Here is a 25,544-nt window from a genome sequence, read left to right on the forward strand (position 1 = left end):
AATAAAACATAAATAAAATAAAACCGGTTAACAACAATGAGCAATGTGTGTGCATTGCCCGAGTCTTCTAATGTTGGGGAATACCCTGCTGTTTATTCTGGCAGCATGTTGGCTAAAGTCACATTCTCATGTCAACAAACACAAACGGTCAGTATCGAGGTCACCAAAAACCATCGAGGTCATATACCTAACGATAAGTATCACACTATATAATATAATATGGATGAACAGAGGAATACATTAAATATAATATAATAGCTAAAATAGCAAATATAATTGATAGCAATAATCACAGTACTTGAAACATGCTAAAGGTTTAACATTATCCTAGTTATGAACACGTCGGGTAGTCGGACTGCTCGTGTTTATTGGTCCATCTGACTTCTTTTTAGTGATGTTGCCGCTCCCCATATCTCGGATACTCACTTGTTAAAGCAATGCTATTTATAATCCAGCGACACGATGGCCAAAACTATGAAAATGATTTGAGTAAATAGCCTTTAAGTAGAAATGTATGAACAAAACTTGTGGAAGAGAAAAATGGATTACATCATCAAAAGGGAGATGCTTAACAGCAGAAGCTGAAGCAAAAAAAACTTGCTGTGGAAAATCTGAATAAATGTTCCGTATAAAAGGAAATGAAAAAGAGAATACGAAGTAATTTGTGGATATGCATATAAATGGTGTTCCCACTGGAGCGCCGATTAAGTATGCAATTCTTTCTCTCTGCTTTATTCATGTTAGTTTTCAGCTCAGAACAGTCGTAAAGTGAACAAATATTCTGATTAACCAGTGCAGTTGGGTTTTCTGTGCATAAATAAAATGTAATAAACGTCAAAAGAAGAACGACCCCAAAATATACAGACTTTCTACAATAATCAAGGAACTTCAGGGCTCCTCACACTAATGTGTTCCTCTCCATGGAAGTCTATGGCATAGAACTTATCTGTGAAATCACCTCTTACATTCTTAGAAATCATGATAAATTGAACCAAAAATGCCGACTGATTTAACATTATTCAAACATTTAAACATTGTGTTTTCAATGACTGGAAAATTGGTCGACGGTTTTCCCAGAGGTTCTCCAGGACGCGTGGGAACCCTCATACAGAATGTCGACCATTTCTTCCGGAGCTTAAAGACGGCATTCTCACTTCCACGGTTAGGAGATCATTTCCCGCTGGAGCCTCCCACGTCAGAAACGCACACATTCACCAGGAGGGTTTTTGGGGGGGGGGGGTTCTTTACCAAAAGGCAACATTAATGCACACAAACGGGGCACAGGCACTGCTTTGTGTTTGATGTAATCATTCTGCGGCAATCCGGGGGACGTTTACATGCGGGTCCTATTGTGGAGCTGTTGCTGCCGAAGACTCCGACATGAATAAAAACAAGAGCCCGAAGGCACAAAAAGGCACATTGATAGTGAGACAGATAGAGGGGTTGGGCGTTGGGCCGCGTGCCAAAACGGGGTCTAAACTGTCCCAGCAGCGGTATGGAAAGAACAGGGCCTTTCAGGAGTTCTAGTTACAACACGAGCCGGCATTCCTCACATAGCACACCCACCACGCTGTCCTACTCGCTCGCTCCTCTCTCCGACTGTGGATCTACAAAACTTTCAACTCCCTTTTCCTCCCTCCTCCTTCCATCCCCTCCCTCCTTCCCCCTTCACATAAAAGTAGTAGGGGGCTCCTTTTGACAACAGGATCAATTAAAGTACCAGCATGTTGACTCTCCGTGGTGTGTGTGTGTGTGTGTGTGTGTGTGTGTGTGCCCCTCACCCCGAGGAGCTGGTGCAAACAGATGTGTAGTAAATCTCAAGCATTGTGTTTTCTTGCACAGACTCAGCTCCCCGCTGAAAGCTGATGTCCACAGGAAAGAGCGCAAAGAGCCGAGGAGTTGCCAGCGTGGAAGCCCTCTAATGTTTTCTATGGTTACAACAAAACAAAGCAAAGGAAAACCGCGTGATGCATAAGCGACGCTCCGAACTACTGTTGCCACCCGCCCTCTGAAACCGCCCTCGGAACAGTTGAAGCATCCTGGACAGATACAAAAAGGGATCCTGGTGCTTATAATGTGGAGAACGTAGTTCACCGAGGAGCGAAGGAACACTCGAAAGAGGAGGGAAAGACATGAATCTATACCTGGGAGGGTCGGTGGTTCAATCCCCTGCTCCTCCAGTCCATGTCGATGTGTCCTTGGGCAAGACACTTAACCCCACATTGCTCCAGCAGCTTGTGCCATCAGTGTGTGAGTGGGTGTGAATGTGAATTAGTTTGGTCCTGATGGGCCGGGGGCACCTTGCAGGTTAGCGCCCCGCCATCAGTGTATCAATGTGTGTGAATGGGGGAAAAGACATGTCGGCGTCATGTGGCCGGAAGACTAGAAAGGAGGCTATTCAAACGCAAGTCCATTTACCATTCAGGTGAGACGAGGGGAATGTCTTTTTGTGAGTCGGTGTGCAAACAAACACTCGCTGCACGATCAGACGAGTGTGCGAATAGCGCCAAACCTCTTCAGAGTAAAACAACACAGAGGAGCAGGAGGAGGAGGAGGAGGAGGAGGAGGAGGAGGAGGAAAAGCTGGAAAATGTAAATAAAAAATAAAAGACAACAAATAAAAGCTGGCCTGCTTGCGTTTGTCTCCTTCAGCGTGACTGCAGCTGGCAGCGGCGTCTGTTGCTTAGGTTTTGCACGGCTGCGAAACTCATTTTAAAAAATGTCTTTGATCCCGGTCCACGCATGTAAAAAATAAAACTGGACGGAAAAGGCATAGCAATAAGGGGGGATAAACATTGCATTTGTCTCCGAAGGCACATTACATAATTTCACATGTTGGCAGGAGATAAATGTATGAAATTCAAGGATTTCCATCTATTCATTCTGGGTTCAGACGACACAATATCAGTCCAATAACGGCCCGACAAAAGCCGGTCGTCGGGGACAGAAATGAGCGGCGCACGCAACAATAGCTCGTTTTATCCCGCGTTTATCAGAGGACACAGCTGACTCGGACATCTGGGATGCTGCAAACGTCCCGGCAAAAAAAAAAAAAGGACTGGCATGTCGAAACGTTTTGCCTTCATTCGTTTGTTGTACAACAAATACTTCCGGCAGGATTTTACTTTCATTCATGCAACCCCCGATTATATATATATGTTCGGTGCCGTCAGGTGGAGCGGTGAGGTTGATCACGTGGTCCCTCCGTTCCAACCACCAACGTCAAAGTCGAGAAAGACGGCAAGCTTGCATTGATCGGGCTTCAACATGCGGCCCGCCATTTCTCTCGGCCGAGTCACGCCAGCATTTTTGACTCTACGATCCTGTTATAAGATCAGATATACGTTAGATGAGTGAAATATTGCATAACGCTTTTTGACATTTGCCCTCTTATTTTAATATCTGAGCATATCTGAAATACCTTTTCTAACAGCATATTTTTGCCACATGTCACCTTGGAAATACAAGTCATTAAAAAAAAAGAAAAAAGCGTCAAGACTTCTCTATTTCGATGTTTTAGTGAAAGACGGGAAAGCCTTTTCTGCTGCTGTTTTTGCAACAAAAAGAACACAACACTACAAATAACAGTAGTTACTTCTAGGTTTGCTTTTTGGCGTTGTGTTAAAAGTTTCCCCCTCTATATCTGGAAACCATTTCTTGGAGTTCTACCACAGGGAATTCAACCCTGCTTCCACCCACACCGGCTTCTCATTAACAGACACAGAAAAGGACACTTGCTTCAGGAGTTTTGGGGTTGGGAAGAACCCCCCCCCCCCGCACCACGATCAGGAGAAGAGGTCCGGCATACAAACAGTGTGGCCACAGCGGCCACAGCGGCCCGGGGCGAGACCAAAATACAGGGGGCGCGAGAAGACGGGGGTAATTTAAGGTCATCATCTCTCTCTGGCGATAAATGGTTTGTGGTCAGGCGAGGACCTCATCAAGGGAAACACTTATCGGAGGAACACATCTATTTAACTGCTCTGATTACTGAGGGGGGTAAACACAGTCCCTCTAACCAAACCACCGAGGCACAGCGGGACCTGGCCGCACTCCAGCTGTCCCACAGAATTCCTAATAAGGCTCCAAAAAACATGAGAAGAAATGTTTCTGCATGCAACACACTGTTGTTGTTGGTGGTTATTGCAACCGGGGTTCATACTAACACATTTTAATAGGATTTTAAAATGTAGGAAAACAAAAAAAGATATGCAGGTTCCTAATCCATGAAGGTGTCTGCAACCTTAAATGAACTGTAAAGTCCCAGCGGACAGCATCTACAGCGTGGCTTCAGCGGTGAGGCGGTAACCGGATCCCCACAGGAGTGAGCCGGTGTTTGTGTGAAGAGTGTAAAAAAAACTAACCGGGGAGTTAAGTCTCGCCGAGTGGGAGCCGTCATGCAGCTCTCTGCGGTGAGGAAAGAGAGAGAGATTGCCTGTGTCAGCTTGAGCTGCTGCTGCTACAGCTTTCCCCCCCCAAAAAAAAAGAAAAGAAAGAGAAGACTCCAGCACTCCAGCTTCAAAAATAACTCCAGCAGAGCGGTGGGACTGTCAGCAAAGACTGTGATACCGTGGTTATCTGGTGATGTGGCGATTGTTTCAAAAGGTTGCGGGAATTGAGTAAATGACAAGAAAGATTTAACTTTTTAAACCTAGTTGGGCCTGAGCCTAATTACCACGATAGCCTCAATTGATTTTGTCAAGTCTGCACGACAAAGTCATCCCAGTTTAAAGCTTGCAAACATCAATGCCCAAAACCAGGGGTCATTTGCAGCGACACCGTGTTTTAAAGAGCACTTCAGCGATTTAGCGTCGCACTCCTAGAACACCGTCAGAGTCACAGCGGTTTACCAGAAAGGATCCAGATCCATGCAGCAGAACCACCTCCCTTGTCAAAACCTGTCGCCTACATTACCCACAATGCAACAATTCTCATTTTCTAACTTGTAGTCGTCAGACCCAACCCACACTGACTCAAGTGACATCACTCGAGGACCTTTCGCAGATTTCGCGCAGTAGAGCCACAAGAGGCTTTATACAACTTATATGCGCAACATATACAGGTGCAGGTCATATAATTAGAATATCATCAAAAAGTTGATTTATTTCACTAATTCCATTCAAAAAGTGAAACTTGTCTATTATATTCATTCATTACACACAGACTGATATATTTCAAATGTTTATTTCTTTTAATTTTGATGATTATAACTGACAACTAAGGAAAATCCCAAATTCAGTATCTCAGAAAATTAGAATATTGTGAAAAGGTTCAATATTGAAGACTCCTGGTGCCACACTCTGATCAGCTAATTAACTCAAAACACCTGCAAAGGCCTTTAAATGGTCTCTCAGTCTAGTTCTGTAGGCTACACAATCATGGGGAAGACTGCTGACTTGACAGTTGTCCAAAAGACGACCATTGGCACCTTGCACAAGGAGGGCAAGACACAAAAGGTCATTGCAAAAGAGGCTGGCTGTTCACAGAGCTCTGTGTCCAAGCACATTAATAGAGAGGCGAAGGGAAGGAAAAGATGTGGTAGGAAAAAGTGTACAAGCAATAGGGATAACCGCACCCTGGAGAGGATTGTGAAACAAAACCGATTCAAAAATGTGGGGGAGATTCAGAAAGAGTGGACTGCAGCTGGAGTCAGTGCTTCAAGAACCACTACGCACAGACGTATGAAGACATGGGTTTCAGCTGTCTCATTCCTTGTTTCAAGCCACTCTTGAACAACAGACAGCGTCAGAAGCGTCTCGCCTGGGCTAAAGACAAAAAGGACTGGACTGATGCTGAGTGGTCCAAAGTTATGTTCTCTGATGAAAGTAAATTTTGCATTTCCTTTGGAAATCAGGGTCCCAGAGTCTGGAGGAAGAGAGGAGAGACACACAATCCACGTTGCTTGAGGTCCAGTGTAAAGTTTCCACAGTCAGTGATGGTTTGGGGTGCCATATCATCTGCTGGTGTTGGTCCACTGTGTTTTCTGAGGTCCAAGGTCAACGCAGCCGTATACCAGGAAGTTTTAGAGCACTTCATGCTTCCTGCAGCTGACCAACTTTATGGAGATGCAGTTTTCATTTTCCAACAGGACTTGGCACCTGCACACAGTGCCAAAGCAACCAGTACCTGGTTTAAGGACCATGGTATCCCTGTTCTTAATTGGCCAGCAAACTCGCCTGACCTTAACCCCATAGAAAATCTATGGGGTATTGTGAAGAGGATGATGTGAAATGCCAGACCCAACAATGCGGAAGAGCTGAAGGCAACTATCAGAGCAACCTGGGCTCTCATAACACCTGAGCAGTGCCACAGACTGATCGACTCCATGCCACGCCGCATTGCTGCAGTAATTCAGGCAAAAGGAGCTTTAACTAAGTATTGAGTGCTGTACATGCTCATACTTTTCATGTTCATACTTTTCAGTTGGCCAAGATTTCTAAAAATCCTTTCTTTGTATTGGCCTTAAGTAATATTCTAATTTTCTGAGATACTGAATTTGGGATTTTCCTTAGTTGTCAGTTATAATCATCAAAATTAAAAGAAATAAACATTTGAAATATATCAGTCTGTGTGTAATGAATGAATATAATAAACAAGTTTCACTTTTTGAATGGAATTAGTGAAATAAATCAACTTTTTGATGATTCTAATTATATGACCAGCACCTGTATATATATATGAATCTATACATACATATATATATATATATACATATTTATATATACATAGTGATTCTTTTGAGATATTATTTGCAATCACATTTGATTCTTATGGTGTGATTTTTGCGAGGATGTGTACCAAACAAAGATATTTTCTTAAGTCTGTAGAATATGATAAGTAAGCAGAATGCAATCTTTTATATAAAAAAAATTCAGACACACATTTCGCCTCCAACAAATATTGTGCCTCCCGCCGTTCGAAATTTGCAGTACGCCATATTACGGTCTAAAAAATGTAGTTTTTATTAATTGTGCAGCCCTGCTACCTCCATCACTTTAACAAAAAAGAAGTAAAGATCCTTCTGATATCATTTCAAAACTCTTTCCAAAGTTGCCTGTGAAGTCATGTTTGATCTAACATTCAATAGTTATTAAAGTAATTATGTCCAGGAGTTGAATTTGGACCTCACCAAAAAAGCTACTGTCCATCAGAGATGCTTAGAGGAGACGTCTGATTGTCAGGTGTAATCACCTGTAAGCCTGATATATGATGAGAGATGCTGATGAATGGAGGGGCGCACCGCCTGCAGAGACAAACAAGCCATGAAGCAACTTCAGCATCAGTCTTTAAATAGTGTTTATGACTCTGCGTTGAAGTAAACAAAGTTTACCGGCAGAGTCTCCCAACACTACAGAGGGAAGGAACGGCAGTAAACAGGGCAAACCGCACACACTTTCTTAAAGTGACACACTTCAGCTTAAACAATTCTTCATCATTTTTGCTCCGTCGCAGCATCGTTCGCTAAGAGGAACACACTGGGAACTGGGTCTTGAGAAGAACCCCTTCACATGAAACCAGCTCCGGGCCTTATTATCCAATAAACTTGCTCCATTGTTAAAAAATGTAGAGAGTAATCTCCCGCGGTGCCTCTGGCAACTGGGTCAGACGCATTCAATATTCGCTGACAGTGAGGCCAGTGTGGAGATGAAACGGATCATCTGTAGCGCCGTGTTGCATTGTGTATACTGCTACATCTGTGCAGCTTCCTGCTGAACAACAGGAGAGTGGAGCACACCTGCAGGTTTCATGTTACGCAACGTGGCTCAACCCTGCACAAAACACTTTACATACTATTCAAATCCTCTGTTTACTCTGTTTACAGTACCTACTCACTGCAGGGACCAGTTCATTACTTTAAAACATTGGCCTTGGAGGAAAACTCATTTACTGGTTATTAATATTCAACCTATATCTGAGGTTGAGCGATACGATGGTATAAAGGGAACAGTGAAGCATTATAAATTCACTGAACATCCATTACGGTAATATTGGATTTTAGCAGGATCTTGATCTTGAATGGCAAAACGGTTCACTGGGATTGAAGCAAAACATGGCGTAAAGTACAAGGTTGAGGGGATGCACACAAAAACGTCTCCTTCTAACAACCACCCCCCCCACACCATGTAAATGGTACATAAATTAAAAGAATTCAAAATAATGTCTCAAGTTGGACTAGACTCTGGTGAACTAGGATGTGAAGACTTGACCTGGTTCTCGTCAAGTCCTGAGGGTTTCCACCGACTCCCGGCTCCTTAACGTTTTAAACTAGTGAGAATTCAGCAGCAAAGCTTTGAGGCCGTTACTGATTATGCTGCGGACATCGAAAAAAAGAACAATAAAATCTATTTGACAAAGGCTACTTTGCTCAGTGACCCCCTCCAGCTAGTTAGTTAACTGTCGGGATTATTGGACTTATGCCAAACACCAGCATGAGGTCAACCACTTCCTACACGGATGGAAAAGTCATTACATTTCTCATTAGGCCTAAGAGGCAATGATCAATACGCTGGAAATGTGCACATTTGGGTGATTGAGACGCCAAAACATGCAACTTCAATGTTTATTTAGGACAAGGGCTAAAGATAATACACACTTATAGATGGGTCTGATCAAAAACTATGCCAGCAATAGCTTGACTACCCCCCCCCCCCCCCCCAACAGAGATGCCACATTGCTGGTTCCAGCTGCTGAAATATGAGATTTTTCAGATTTTTTCAGGCCACATACAACACATACATAAATCACGTCTTCAGGAACTTGTTTGAATCCAGCAAGTTTGAATTGTTCTTTCATGTCAGCTACTATTGGCCACGTGTCACGCTCTCCAGAGACGAAGACAAGCATTCACACGTTACGGGAATATCCGAAATGACGCCAACAGCAGATCAGTTAAATGTTCGCTTTGTGATTTATCTGGAAGTATTGCATGATATCAAGTCAGGACAGGATCAGAGTTGTCACTATTATAAATTGAAACAACAACAAAAAGATAATCTTTTGTGTTTATTCCCCTTCTTAGGACCTGGTGAGACTTTCACACCTTGGAGACTTAAGTTTTCATCACTCCTCAGTCTAGTCTTCTCTACCGCCAAAAACTACAGCCAGAAGAACTCAGTGGACTGAGAAGAAACCTGGCAACAGCTGACAGACTGCACACAAAAGGAGTGACAAACGAGAAACCTCACTGGAGCGAGGGGCGTCTGACGCAGCGCAGCGCTCAACTGCAGGAGTTGGAGCAAAGATTGCACAGTCAACATCCGTTCACAGTTACCGTGAAGGTTGATTCCCTCTGGAATCGAACCTCCAACCACTGCGTCTCAATCATCTGCGCATGCGTCTTGAGGATGTATCTTTCAATGAAGGACATTTTATTAAATGTTGCTGTTTTAGTGCAATAAATCACACGTCATTATATTTTTTCAAACCGTTGTTTTTGTCACGAGTACTTTAACACAGAACGCAAATATTAAGCTGTACAACAACACGGAGTCTCCTAGGTCTGAACATAGAGGCTAAACTATGATTAATAATATATTATAATATTCGCAGCCCAGTATTTCACATTTTCGTGTTGTTTATTGGTCACTCCCCAGGTGTGCAAAGGCCCACAGACCCAACACAAGCCCCCTGAGCTACAGGCCATTCACATATGTGCTGTGAATTAGCGACTAATACTATTATTGCCATAATAACAATATGGGACCAATTCCACCCTCAAAGTAGCAGCTCCAGAGCATTGAAGTGAGAGCACTCGTAATAATGCAAAGAGAAAAAAGCAGTTTTGATAACAACTGACATATAACTTACATCCCTGGTTTAAGGTGAGACCGTTTTGATCACTTTGAGACTTTGATACACGTATCTGAAAAAGCTGCTTTGGTTTGCGGGGAAGCCAGATGATGAAAACAAATTGCAAAAAAAAGAGTTGCACTGACAACTTGAACACATCGGTGAAGCAATCTGTGACTCCACTTGCTCCTCCCACGTCACAGGTTTGCACAAACACTGCTGTGTTGGCCTGAATTACATCCGAGACACAATTATCCAGACACTTCTCATTACAGTCGCATTGTTGTACAAGGCAGTCTAAGGCGCAGTAGAATATTAAGCGACTACAAAGCCGGGAAGATGTGAACTGCCGCCACAGACGGTGATTTCTATTTGCCTCCGATTCAGAGACGGGGGAAGAATCAAAACGGTGCGACAACGTAGAAGATCAAAGCCACAACAGCAAACCTCTCCCGCTGATTCTCATTACTGATGCAGCCCAATCCCCATTTGGGAGACACGTTCCTCAACCATACACACATACAGTATGCACATACACACACACACACACACACAACGAGACCTCCTTTACAGACAATCACATTTTCCATGTCTGTACAAGCACAAAAGCAAATCTACCAACTCTGCCAACAGGTATGTCTTTTTTTATCTTCCAGACTCCAAACACATGAACACAGTTGCAGGGCGTGTCGAGGCAGAGCAGAGCACCAGAGCCACCGTGCCTCACACTCTGAAGGCTACAGCGGTGCACCTGCCTGAGTGACGGCTTGTTTTTTAGTAACGGGAGAAAAGATGAGCTCGATGAGGATGAGCACCAGACTCAACAATGTGCAGCCTGGAGCTAGTAATCAAAGGCTAGTTATGCTAGATTAAATGACGCTGTCTGCTGCACACGCACACACACAGACACACCACTTAATTCCTTTGGTAAATTCCTAAGCAATCCTAAACAAGCTAGCCCATCTGTCAGGGGAGGAAAGGGCTCAGGATTAATGTGTGTGCGCATCTGATACGGTGCAGGAGGAGGTGAACTCCAAAGACGTTCACACATTTCTTGGCCGCTCCCCAAATGTCTGGCTAATCAAGTAAAAGAGTGATTAGCCTAGTTAGCCGGTTGGCTAATAGGCTAACTACAACAACCTGCTGCCGCAGACTCGAAACAAGACTCTAAATTTAGGTACGACAAAGGTTACATGCTCTTAAATCTAGCAGACTTCTAATCTGACACTAGTCCAGATAGGTCGTCCCTAATTCAAGGAACAGGGATGAAGGAAGCAGGAGGCCAAGATAATGGATTGGTGGTGTGTGTGTGTGTGAGTGTGTGTGTGTGTGTGTGTGTGTGTGAACAATTTCAATCTCGGCCGTTAAGTACGGAGCTGGAACCGGGATGTGGTTAACCTAGCTTAGCATTAAAACTAGAAGCAGGTAAACCAGCTAGCCTGGCTGTGTCTTTAGTGAAAAACACCTCTAAAGCTCACTAATTAACACGTTGTATCTTGTATCTGTACACAATGAGAAATGTGAAAATCAGTTTCTTGTCATCACATGTGTATAGACTACTTTAAAAAAAACATCCAGTAATTACGGCGCAACAACTCCTGAGAGAAATATCTGCTTCAGTAAACAGTTCCATTGTTATAATTATAAAAAATATCCATTATAGATGCTTTAAAGACAATTAAATAGCTTCTCTACTTCCTGTTCAAACAGGTTGTCTTAAGGGTCACAACACAGTCAGAGGAGATTACCTACTGAATGTAAAACCCTTCATCTGAGTAGAATATTATAACTCAGAACTTCAAATCTTGTAAACATGTAATTTAATCATGACACAACTTAAATAAAATCAGAAAAACAGAACAACAAAGAACAGCCGAACAACAGGTCTGGTGTGGTCATTAGTAAATAAAGAATAGATATTACATTACAGTCATTTAGCAGACGCTTTTATCCAAAGCGACTTACAATTCAGATTCTATCACATTTCTACACTGTACGCACAGCTACGGGAGCAATTTTGGGGTTATGTGTTAAGATATGAATCTCACTGATCTCCAGTCAGTTAAAGAAACAAATCACAAAAGTGCAGAAATATCAAAAAGGACTAATCTCAACACGCGACTATGGCTCTTCCTAGGGCTGCACGATTATGATCACAATGATAATCACCATTATTTTGATCAATATTGAGATCTTCGAGAGAAGTTATCATCAAGATTATTCCTTGATTTTAGGGACAAAATATTTGTACTGCACTTTCCCAATTAAATAAACAGAGCAGAAGTATATTACTCTTCTACTCTGCCTAAGAATCCAGGAGAGCTTTTCATAGGCTGTCCCTGCCGGGTGCACGATCAGTGGCATGAAAGCTCCCCAAAAGTGAAGCCGAGACATCTCAATCTCCTCCTGTTGGCTGGTTGTTAGTTCAGGAAGCGCTTGATTTGTTATGCAGCGAGCTTTCTGTGAGCCGAGCACACATTCTAAATACCTTAGAGCAGCTACACTACTTTTCCATCTAGGTAATATATAGAGTTGTGGATTGCACTTAAACCTGTCATTTTAAGAGTTGATTTCTTCATCTACTCTCATTCGTGTCATGTGGAGCCAGGCGGCAACCTGTGGGTGTGTAAAGTGAAGTTAATGCAGAAGTGCTTTAAACTTGCATTCTTTCTAAAGGCCGTCAGGGGGCGACTCCTCTGGTCTATGAGAAAATGACTCTACTTCTCTCTTGATTTATTACCTCAGTAAACATTGTAAACATGAGTTTATGGTCTCAATCTCTAGTTTCAAGTCTTCTTCAATACAGCATGATGTTCATTTAGTAAATGATGGTCCATTTAGAGTCAAATAGACCATAAAGAGGAGTATGCTTTAGGGCGGGCTTACTGTGATTGACAGGTCGCTACCACAGTGTTGTCCCTTCTGGGAGTTGTCTGTGTTTTCTCTTGGAACTTTAACCCTTTCACAGAGTGTTTTCAGTTAATGAAAGTTAATTGTGTTGGTCCTCTACAAATGTCCTATCCAGCGCTCGGTTGTATTTAACTCCACCCTCTCGTGTCACTTCTGGTAGCAAAAAAACTGCTCCTCTGGTTGGTTACATTGAATAGCTTGAGAATTTTTATTTTTTTATTACAAAAAAAATTGAATTGCAGCTTGTGCGCTTTGAAGATGTTGTTGTCTATGCCTTTTAGTGCATGACAACAGGTCTACATTGCTCATTTCACTGTGTCTTTGAAGAGACAGATGATCACAAAAATACATCTTAAAGTATAATGATTTGATGAGGAATGACCGGAAGAGCCTAAAATGAGACTTAAGAGTACAGGGATAGTTCAGAGAGATGCTGACAGTGAACAGGCCTAAGTTTGCTGAAAAAAGTTTAACATATTGTAGAAAAGCCATTAATGATTAATCAAGAAGAATACACTACCAATGCCGATTGTGAATTTCTGCTTTTGAAGTATGAATAGAATTCTTGAGCAAGTTCCCAATGGGAACCCCCAATTTAAAGCAACGAGTTTCACTGTAGCTGAAGATAATCTGAAGATTTCAGATTGCTCTTCTTCAGAAGAGGAACCAGCTGTCTCATAACAAAAAGTTATCATAATGAATCTCCGAAAAGTTCCTGTGCACATGGCGAACATTAATCTATCCCAACTATTACCCTGATACTCGATTGGCAGAAAAAAAGAAAGATTTGTTGAAGTAGTTTTTAAGCACTACATGTCAAACATTCTCTGGGTCCAGCTTCTCAAATGTGAGGAACTTATAATTTTCTCCATTTTATACTATTGTAGATTGAATATCTTTTTATTTAACAATGGATGTTATCATATTGACTTTGGTGACCCCCTGCCATCATCAGGTCAAACTTTCAGATCATATGAAAGTTTGTATAAATATCAGATGTATAAAGGTTCAATGCTATTCACGCACTCTTGGAAGGCAATACTTTGAGTTTAAGTTCAGTACAGCAGGTGGTTCCAATTTGATATTGCATACCAATGATGGAAAAATAATGGCTATACTTAAAAAAACAACTAAAAGTCACAACATCCGTAAAGTGGTAGGGGCCAGTGCCCCTTCCCCCATTTCCTACCCTCCTACTTCTGGCACCACACCTCACTTTGAGCTTGGCCTTCATTTTAATCTCAACGACACACTTATAACCGCTTCTCTAAGAGGCGCCCCGGTAGATCACCTGATAGCGCTGGCCCCTCATGTAGCCCCAGTCCTTAGCAGGGGCCCGGGTTGATTCATATTTTCGTAGGTATAGCTATGAGCGGTGTATGAGAACAGCCCATCTCTCTCCCCTTTTTCCTGTCTATCTTCTGCTGTAGGGAAAAAAAATTTCTGTTGTAGTTCCCACTACAGTGGGTCGCATTTGGCATCTTGCCAAAAGGTGAAAACAACACCTGTGTCGCTGTCACATTTGGTAACCAAATCGTATCAATACTATACCCTACATACTTCATATTTGTAGTCCTCCAAAATCTGTTTGATTTAGTTGATCTGAGAGTTTTGCAATCCATTGTGCCTCGGGGGGTTGGTCGTGGTGGGTGTTCAGTATCGAACACATCATTGTGACAAATTATTCTCTTGCATTCACGAAGGACTCAGCCAATAACTTCGTAACAGTGATGCAAGTATGATGTGCTAATCACAACTGCTTTACGAATCGGCCGAAAGGAATTCAGCATGGCGTAACGCTGTTACCTGTGTGTTTGGTCTTGTGAAGGTCTGAGTCATCAATATATTATGTACGGATCAAATAGCTGACACAATAGAGGTTCAAATATGATCTTTCTCCTTTTGTCATGGCTGTTTGTCCATCTGTCTGTTGGGAATGACCCACAGGCCTTGCGTTTAGCATGACAGAGGAGAGGGCTGGGCCGTTCTTCAAGATGAAAGCAAGCATGTGTTGCAACAAAAGACATTGTAATCATAAAGGCCTTTGAAGAACCTCTAGTCTCTCATGGTCCGCGTTCAGGGAGGGGCGAGAGACACCCACTTCCAGTCCACTCCTAGTCCAGAGTTTGAGAGAGCAGTACAGATGACTTTACATGTCTGAATGTGACCCAACGGGAGGAGCCGGACAGAGACCGCGGCCTTCTGGGTAACCGCTTTGTCCATCTACAATGAGCCCACATGGTTTGTCAGCTTGCAACAGCTAAGCAAAAAAAAGAGGGAGGCTGTGGTAAGTCCACTTAAATTGTCTGAGCACCCAACGTGATGTCAGCAGATGGCTGATCGGAGAAACCTCCGATCTCAGCTTCCTGTCCATCAGCCAGCCTCAGCTAATCCCCTCAGGACACTGTCCAAGCTTTACCGTTAGGTGGGGGGGGGGGGCGACAGTGGTCTTGATTTTGTCTGAGGGGGGTTCCATGTTGTCAGACTTGTCAGAAAACCCCTGATTTGAACAACTTAGCTGTTTTTTTACGAATTATTTGCAGGGACTAAGGAGGCCCAGGAACTAAGCTCAGGATTTAAAAGGCCCTTTTGAACGTGCTTTTGCATAACCACTTCATTTGTAGAATTGTAAAGATATGGAAATGTAACGATGATGGATTAATAAGCAATGGCTTTGTATGACAAATTCAGAGAGCACAAGGTAAGAACTTCTGTCAAAAACTCCAAGACATGTACATTCCTAGAATACAAAACCTGGAAAATCAGCAAAGCTGACATGAATTGACTTTTTATCCAGTTCTAAGACACATTTTGACGATACACTTTCTAGAACTTGGTCATTTTTAAATATAATTATTTGGATAAAGGATTTTAACCATCGGATCTCCGGATCTCAAGTGATCAGCAAAAAAAAGAAAAAGCTGGGGCCAGCAGTGTCGGAGAAACACAGATGTTTAAAGTGTACCTGCTTTACTCAGCGTTTTATTGGTTTTATTCACCGGGTCTGTTTGGTTTTGAGAGAAGACCTACTAGTGCTGAGCTGCATGTATTGTTATTTATTGTTGCTGCCCAACAATGATACCTGAAAGTGTGTTAGAGAGGAGTGATGCAGGAGAAACTCTGAAGATCAATTGGTTTTGTGAAGAGTTCATGTCAGGCATTGGGGTGCAGATTTGTTCACAAATATTTATCAACAAATGCTGGGAAAAATTCCACGTACAACATAATATTAACAGTTCTATTACTTTAAACACTCCAGTGTAAATCAGAAGATGTTACCTTCTACCGTAACCCAACTGAGGAGGCTCTCCGATCAATAGATTACATAACATGCTGCAATAAATGCAATTATCTTATAGTCTTCAATTATTCCCCAAATAGGTAGAAATTAAAAGAAAGGCAGAACTACCTCACCTCTCACACACCACACTGTGAGAAATCTCTGAAGCCATCTGAGATTCTGGACAAATAAACAAAAGGAAGGAACAGGAAGCAGCTCGCAGACACATGTCGGATGTTGCTCCATTTCCTCTGCTCTGAATAAATACAGTACATCGATTTGCCCCAATGGTGTTGCTCTATGTGAGGTCCTGTTGTGTGTGGTATTATGTCAATTTCACACTCCAACAACCCACACCATGAGCGCACACACACACACACACCTTACACCCACCAGGACCACCACAGGCTTGGTCACTCCCTGACCCCGAAGACCCCCCCCCCCCTCCAGCTGAAGAGTACAGAGTTCAATCCATATTCAGGTGCCTCCCTCCTCCATCTGCACCCAGCCCCGGCCCCAGGCTTAGCCTGGAGGTTTGGGAATGTCCAGCACGTCAGCCTGACACCACCATAACAGTTTAAAGAGCACCTGACCTCTCCAGAGGCTTTCACTTGTGTGGAGGTTTTGTGTTTGTTTTCAGAATGTCACTCAAGCTCTCAAGGAGGTCACAGACCACATGCACACGCATTGTGTCCCTTTTGTGTTCCGAACATATAAATTCCAAATAGAGTACACACCACTTGAGACTGTACTGCTTGCTCTAACCTTACTATAGAAATGTGTTTGAACAAACAACGTATTGAATGTTTTGCTGTTCTTAGAGTCTTACGGATTGTGGTCATGAACTGTTAAGTTTGTCCTGTGGGTGGCACATCAGTAGGGGAACTGGGATTAATACCATAACAAGGATATATCCAACAGGGAGCATGAAAGTCTTCAGTTAACTTTCAATTAGATTAGCAAATATCTTGCTTTCAAAGTGTGATAGGAATGCTCGATGGGTTCATCCTCAGTGGAGAATGAATGTGTTCAGTATAATTCATCATTTTGAAATGTTGTTAGTGATAGTTGGTCAGATAGATAGTTGGGTGAGAGTAAGAGTCATGGGAGCCCCAAAAGCACCACAATTCTTTATCTGGGGACCACGACAATCATGGCCCAAAGTAAATCAGTTGTCAAGATAACACTGTTGCTTTTGGGACAAAGTGTGAAACAAAAACACGGTCAAACTCGTATGTTTATATCCACACTGAATTATCTCATCAGCTACTGGATGGATGACAGACATGCATGTGACCCCCCCCCCCCCCCCCCCCCCCCCCCGCCCCCCCCGCCCAGTCAGCACCACCATCATGAAAAACTTTCACTTCACGCCACACTGTTTTTGGTGTAAAAAATAATGACTATTCACATCAGCCTCAGAATGACCCTTTTTGCATTAGTAAGTGTAAATAATTTGAAATTCAATTATATTTGGAGTTAATGAGAAACATTCAAGGGTCAGAGGTCAAATAAATAAGTAACTAAAATAAATTTCATACAAGCCTATTTTTGGAGTGGCTTTCAAAGCAGGTCACTACCAACCAATCAATCAGCCCGTATTGACAAGGCCGATCCGTAAATGTGAGACAGCGGAGGTCGTGTGCAGCCCTCACCGCCAGCTGCAGCATCTGCCTGCCTCCGCTGTCGGACACCGCAGGCCGAGACTGAAGTGACAAACGACTCCGCCGCTGACAGAGTTCGGCGAGGGGTCCTCGAGGATCAGCGGTGTTGAAAGCAGTGTGGGAGTCAGTATGACGGAGGGAGATTAAGAGATACATGGGCACATGACATCTTCTGTCCGTCTGCGCAACAATTCAACACTTTCTGGCACAGATTTGAGCCAACATCTTTGTCTGATGTTGTCGGTGTGCAGGTGCTACACAAAGGTGGAGCCGTGAAGGCATTAAGTACACAACTCGGCTGTTTTTTCGTCACGCCATGTGGTCAGCTGCTGTGTTTGCCTGGTGAAGGTCCAACTTTTAATGAGCTCAAGAAAGTCAACGGAGCACGCGAACACATTGCTTCACTTAACACAGGTACATGTTTGCCTATGGAGGACAAAAATGACTTAATCATCAATAATAAATATGGCAGTAAATAAATAGAAGAATTAATATACAAATGCTGTTGAAATAAATACAGAATTAATCGCATAAATAAATGCTGGTAATTAATCTGGTTCTTTGCTTATGAAAATGAAGGCTTTTCGAGGTTTATTAGTCATTTTTTGGCTTGTATTTGTACTTTCATTTGATTAAAGTATCTACTTTTGCATATATTTAAGCATGTATCTGTTCATTTACTTACTTAATGTTATTTACAGTTGGGTATTTGTATCACTACCGAGCTGCTCTTCCAAAACAGATGGCCGTGCCTTGCTCAAGGGCACCTCGATGGTAGCTTAAAAAACATTACTCATTCACTTTACCCCGACGCATTTTCCCAGCCAGTTTGGCAGCCGTTGTTTTTTTTTTAACAAACAGAAGCACACAGCCGTACAAAAGCAGATAATATTACTTTTAAATATTCTCTGCCAAGCGGCGCTCGCCGTCTGTGTAGCGTTCAAAGTGTGTAACAGGCTTTCTCCTGACAGCCACAGCTTTGTTCCCGAAGCTTGTCACTGAGCAGCCAGCCACGCTGATGAAAGCCCAGAAAGAAGAAAAAAAACAGATAACGCCACAAAGAGAGATTTCAACTTCACAGCCCGCGTGGCCTCAACTTTCCCCCAGGGCTTGGATCAGACGGAACCCTGTCGTTTGCAACAATGATACTGTAAAGAGCTCGCTTGACGTCCGACTCGGAATCTACGCAGATAAGGACGTCTGCAGAGCAAAGGAAAGGCCGCTACAACCCACGCAACGAGACTCGTGAGCTGCAAGGGTCTGCGTTCAGGAGATTAGCTTGTGTTGCGCCGCAGTTTGATTCCACTTAGCTCCAAACTGTCCCTGACCTCACTCCTGGAGGGGGGGGGGTTATATGGTCGACAGCTGAACTTGATCTTGTGGTTGTTGCAAAGACACTTGACCCCGGTTGAGAAGTGACGTTCCCCTCTGCTATCTAAGTTCTATTTCATCGTGGAAACAAGTACACTCCCAGAGCACCGAACAATAAATCACTTACTAGTCACACACAACCATATACCCCCCTCGCCTCTGGTAGCTCCATACTCACTGGTTTTGTTGCACTTGACTTTGGAGAGAAGCTTGTGCGCCAGCAGAAGATCTCCAGTCTTCACCGCCACCAGCAGATCCTGTTCCTTCCCCATGATTACAGGCTGAACCACAGGCACACTGTTGTTGTTTTTTTTCTCTTTTCAATGCTCCTTCAGGCGAACGGTTTCAGTAAACATCTGTCAGCGAGTTAGCAGGTAGCTGCTGAATCCCGGCCATGAGGTGACGTTAGCGGCATCTAGAGTGAAGGAGCCTCGGGTGAACTGGTCCAGGAGATCCGTTTCCTCTCATCGTTGGGGTTCGGGTCCATCGTCTCCTCTGGGTGCCGGCTGTTTGGCGGTGGTCTTGGATCTGGAGTCACAGCAGGACTAGTGGAGATTTAGTTGCCTGCAGGACCGAGTGTACGCTCATAATCCGTCTCTGTCGACCTGGAGGCAGCAGCCGTCCAACCAGCCATTACACTGCAACGCTGGAAGACACAGAGAGAAACCACTTTCAGGCTACGATAATGTGAGAGATGCATTCCATGAAAAGAGGAGCCTCCTGGCCCTCGTTTACACCACGGCTTTAACATGTGTCCTCAGTGGTCGGATCTCATGTCCCTGCTTTAGACGCAAATAAACACGTACATCATTTCTGTTTGCAAAGACCTAAACTTTTCAGGCGTCGTAGACAAAGCCAGTTACATTCTAAGACATGAAGACATTCCACTTACAATGATTTTGTTTGAGAAACTGGAACCAGCTATTTTATTTCAATGAAAAACAATCCATTTTCTGTCGATCGGCTAATCGTCGCAGCGCTGCTTGTGCCAGTTGCCTCATTCAATGCCGTAATAACAATCAACAAAACACTTTTTGATAGATGACTGAATCAGGATCAGGCACCAAAAGAAAAAAGATAAGACATGTGACTTTAACCTGACCCAACTTGTATCTGTTTTCTCAGATCCAGGAAGCCCGGTCCCTCAGGAGGCTGCAGCTTATCTGGTACTCGCCCCGTGAAGGAGTGAGGTCCCCGTCCATCAATAACATTCCTTTAAAGGGACTTTAAGGAAGCATTACTTCGGACAAAACCGTGTCTGGTGTTCTGCCAGCTTACATTTTTTGGAAACTTTCTGTCATTTATTCCCCAAGAAGGAACGTTCAAAACAAAACTTTATTTAATCAGCCTGAAGTTGAAACCACTTGGGACAGCAAGTGAAGAAACTAAATAAACAGGAAAAATGTAGTTAAGTGTAAAAACAGTCCCCCTGTTCCTACCATGAGGCAACATCAAACACACAGCCTCCACTTACAACATTAGAGTCCATTATGTGTGCAAGACCACAATTAGGACTAGGAATTTGTTCAGAAGCATTTTTTTAATCTCCTTGACATCCCAACAGTAGCTAAACAATATGTTTCAGCAGCAGGCTTTACAAGTCAAACACACGATGGACGATCTCGCCTTGCTGCCTATTTAGGGCTGTTAGATGAATAGATCCGTTATTCCTCCTCCTCTGCCAGGTGATCTTGCAGCAGTGGAGCCCAACAGCAGATGGCAATGCATGTCTTTGCACTGACACACGATCTAAAACTATCCAGGCACCTTGCCAGGCAGTAAAGGGCTGCAGAGCCCTCCGCTACCAGGAGCCACAATGTAAACAAGGAGTCCACAAATGGGCTTGTTAGCCTAAATGTCAATGCACACAGCAGTGGTTAGATATTTGTGGGTGACATGTTGTTGACATGGAATCCTGAGGGACGGGTGTCACACATGTAAGAAAGCCCATGATAAAGTCTCATGTTCTGTCTGAAAACATAATCAATAAAGTGAAAATGATTTAATAAGGAATCTCAATTTATTGTTATGGACATTATTATTCTTAAATATAGTATTTTAGGTATCCATTATTGGTTAAAAACGTTCAATAGTATGTTTTTGAGCACAACTATCATTGTAACAAGTTCAGACCAAATCCCATTCCTAACTCTGACAATTGAATCCCACCTCACTTTCCAGTAAACGTAAACATCAATTATGACAAGTTTACGGACCTGTAAGAAATCATAAATATTGTTTGTAAATTCGGCATGGATCAAATCCACAAACGTGTAGTAACACCTCAGTAACACATCGTGCTTTCTAACTGGTTCATCTTCATCACGAAAAGCACCAAAGTAAACACCGAGTGTTGGTAACGAGGAGTGTGAAACTGAAACAGTTGCTAAAAGTTACAATTTAAAAATAATAAAGTTCTGTTTGGCGTATTTCGTATATGCCGAATTTACGAGAAAACTTGAATGCGTCGTTAAAAGTTATCAAAGATTAATGTTACATTTCTACTGTTTGACAGCTCCGGGGTAGTTTCCCCTGAACTCTCCGGGATAACGATGAAGCTCAGCCGGTATCTCGTTCTCTTCTGTTTGCACACATTCATGAAGCTCCGTCCTCTGCTGCTCTTAAATCCACCGAACATGTAACATTTAGCCTCTCCTCGTTTACTAACTTGTCACTCTCAACTGTCAAGGTGTTCCGACTCCCGGCGGCCACGCAAAGTCCCAAAACACAAGTACTTCCATCTGTCACGCGGGTTATCTGTATAAATGGAGGTCGGCTCAGTCAGGTTTCCCCCGAATAAATAGGTTTGTAAAGAGAGGAGCGTTCTCACCTGTTGTAGACAGCGTACCGCAGGTGGGAGGCAGACATTCACTGTGGACTTACTGAGGGAAGAGCGCTGGACAGCACGAGACGGAGGCGCGAGCATCAAGTGAATAGCATCGTGTACATGACTTCCGATAGTAACTTTCAAAGTAAAGCTTTTATTAATATTATTTTATTGTTCAATTTAATTATCTGTCTTTTTACTTGTTTGGAATTCCCCACCGGGTGTTCACAAGTTTTGTATATTTGTACATACATTTCTGAAACGCCCTGTGCAGCCAGCAACCTTTGAGTAGCTCTGCCCGCCACTTATTTATGGTTTTATTTTGAAGGCAAAATTGCACAACTTCTGCTATTTTTAAATGTCATCTTAACTCCAACTAACTTTACACAGTTTGGGAGCGTTAAATATATGACTGGATACAGTTTGGTTGAGACCAGAGGTTTTCATTATTACACACTCCAATATTCACACAGGTTTTTTAGCAGGGACTCAAATGTATATTTGTTGTTCAACTGAATTTAGCTGTCTGGTGGGGGACAGCAGGGACAAGGAAACTTGCTATTGTCTCATAAATTATTTCTAATTCAGACCACTTCTAGCCAACATTATATGGCAATTAAACTGCTGCTTGTTTCCTGCATCAGCCCATGGATGTATGGAAAAGAAGTCCCATGGAGGACCCCTGGAGATATCGAGGAAGACCCCGAGCGTAGTGTGGTGGCGACATCTGCTGGTCAGATACTGTTATTGACATTAGTCATGAAATTAAATACCAACGCCAACCTGCAGGGTGCAGTTTCTCTCTAAACTTTTCTTTGGGGATTAAACTGATACAGATTTTCTAATCTTCTTTCTTATGATCAAGGCTCAGAGGGATTTTGCTAATTCTGACCTTTTTTTTTTTTATCAAGATCATACTGGTACCATAATATGAAGACTTGTAGTCTATAAATATGTCTCTATCTCAACATGTTGTCAGGCCAAAATACAGAAATGAATAAAGAGTAAAACGAGTATGATAAAGTGTGTACATTTCTATACTTCCATCTCCATGAATATAGATTTAAAGTCAGACCCTCGTACTTCTTTGCAGTAGTTATGAGACTTCTCTTGTTTGCTCATTTAATGTAATGCTTGAATACTAATTTTGAAATGTACTAAAAATGCACCAGTTTTAAACTTCTGCTCTCCGGTGTGATCAGATGATAAGTATATGTTTGGCTTCAAAGCTGTCACTGACTAAGAGTGTATGCTGAGGTGTCTTCTATGTTTTAACAGTGTCCAGGCTGTATTTGAACTTTGATTTTCAGCCTTTTTACCTCACAAACAATAAACTTTGGAGGATGGAACATTTTGAAGGACAAATTTGAAAAAAGATTGTGTTTGAGACGGAAATGCTAAAAACAAAAAAACAATACAGCTTTTTCTTTTTTGCCCGGAAGACATTCCCCTGGAGGACATTAAGCGTTTTATAGCGCAAATCTCTTCGAGTAAGAAAGTTGATACTTGGGTTGATACTTGGGTTCATGGAGGAGCTTTTTGAATTTTTATTTTATGTATTTTATTTACCAGCTCGTTCTATCGTGTGCCCTTGTTATGACATTCTGTCACTCGGCATTCCCTTCTGAACCCTGCAAGAGCGAAATATGAGCAGAAAACATTTTATTCCCAAGGCGTCACAATTCACGTCACATTTCCTGGAGTGAAACAACACTACAGTTCTCAAGCAGTTTATCAATATAAAACAGTTAATTTTGTCTCTTGCAATGGCCTTATTTTTATTAAATTTGTCTTATACTTCCCTTCCATGTGATTTTGTTTGCTCATGAAAAAAACACCAGGAAGCAAAGTGTGTTAAGCCCACATGGTAAAGTGCAGGTGACCACTGAGGAGCAGCAGTGCAGTAAAACGATCCAAATACACACATCAGGACAAGAACAAGGATGGGAATGCATATAATAATGTTCCCCAATGGCTGTTTCCTGAGGCTAAAGTTGATTTTAGTATCATGGAGCTAAACAAAGATTGAGTGGACAAACCAGTAAATAAGGAATCATTTTTGTAGTTACTTACAGATAATTACTGACGGCTCAAACATCAAAATGTATCCAAAAGAACAAGAGTTAACACCCTGTAACTAACGTGGCTGCTCGGTGTAGCTTCACATGACCTGTGGGACACGGAAAATGAGACATTTACAAAGTGTGCTTTCTAGATTTCAGGCATTCGGCCTTCACTGTGGCTACAGCTGACCAAAGAGTGTGGTTGGTGCAGGGGATGAACCTTGACTGAAACATTGCTTTCCTAACTTTGTTAAAGAAAATGTCAAATACATGGATATGAATTGTTATTTATTATCAAAATAATAAATCGTACACCAGCAATTTGGTAAAAAAAACATCCTCAAAATCAGCATCTGTCATTTTTATCAGTTCTGGGACGTTCCATCATTTAGTTCAAAACTCTAACGAGAAGGAAGAGGAGACCCGTGACAGCGAGGCAGAGGAGGATCCTCAACAAACATATTACCATTGTTCCACTAACGGCAACGTAATAACCCCTGATAACTGGCCTTGTCTGCGGTTTAACAAAAAGCTCATGCATTCTTAACTTAAAACGTGATTTGTGTTACAGTTGACACAGCAGTGACGGCTAACTAGAGCTAACACAGCGCTGTCCCAGGACCTTGACGGTGGGGTGTCACCTTCACCCACCGAGAGCTCCTCCATTTCACCTCCTCCTCCTCCTCCTCCTCCTCAGCTTGCCAAAAAAAACAGACAAAAACCCCAAACAGAAATGACAAGGAGAGACACTCTGTGAGAGTCACTATCGCAATGGAACTGAGGAGGATACGAAACCCAGCACTGAGGAACAGGAGTGATACGACAAATAATGACAATACTGTATGATGCTGCTGACTCTGAGCAGAAGACTGGCCCAGTGTCATACCAGCACCAGCACTCTCTGCCAATGGGAGATCCACACTCTATTACTGTAGTCATTCCATCACCTGAATAATGCGGAAAAACCCCAGAAAGAAGTGTTAGGTTTCATTTGAAGTTGTTTATCCAGTTACTTGCCAGTCTTGAAATCAGATATGTTCGTTAAAGTCAAATTAAAATGCTGTAAAAAGCCAGTGTACACTACCTGCTCAGCAGCATACAGCAAACAGACACAGATAGAGCCTGCCTGGTGAACACAGTGGAGCATTTAGCAGCTAAAGAGACATATTTCCCTCAGGAGTGGGTGGAGACCAAAAATGGAGCTAAAAAAAGAGTGAATATCTGACTTCCATTTCCAAAGAAATAGCGCTCAGTATTTCACCTACTGGGTCAATGCAATCTACATTTAGAGCAATAGGTTCTAAGAAATTGTATTTAAAAAAAGCCAACAGCAGGTCAAGAATAAGCTCAATTTGACAAAACTGTTGAAACACTAAGTGGGGACTGTACAGTCCGTGTACGTTTTGCTATTTAGTTTATTGGCTCAAGTCCGTGGTTGCTTAAATGGGGCAATAATAATAATTATAACAATAATACCAATTACATGTACTCACTGCACTGGAGTTACAACTAGGTTACTCATTACCTCACAGTGGCAGAAAAGGAAAATATATGACTTAAACGTCTAACTAAAATCACTTAGTCATCCATTTTTGTTGTTAAAATGAAGTCAGTTTTAAATTTTTTTGTATTATAAAAAGG

General features: G+C 42.5%; 1 protein-coding gene across 1 annotated transcript in view; it reads right to left on the reverse strand.

Moving 5' to 3' along the window:
• LOC306712890 (CASK interacting protein 2) overlaps positions 1–21,929 on the reverse strand; it is a 53,412-nt gene extending 31,483 nt beyond the window's left edge. The window contains exons 1-2 of the mRNA XM_079182362.1: positions 21,844–21,929; positions 19,192–19,659 (exon numbers count right to left, since the gene is read on the reverse strand). Of these exons, the coding sequence (XP_079038488.1) occupies positions 19,192–19,285 (94 nt within the window). The 5' untranslated portion in view covers positions 19,286–19,659; positions 21,844–21,929. The remainder of the gene's footprint in view (positions 1–19,191; positions 19,660–21,843) is intronic.
• Positions 21,930–25,544: the final 3,615 nt, after the last annotated feature.

The sequence above is a fragment of the Pholis gunnellus genome, assembly GCF_910591455.1.
Source record: "Pholis gunnellus genome assembly, chromosome: 21".
NCBI lineage: Eukaryota > Metazoa > Chordata > Actinopteri > Perciformes > Pholidae > Pholis > Pholis gunnellus.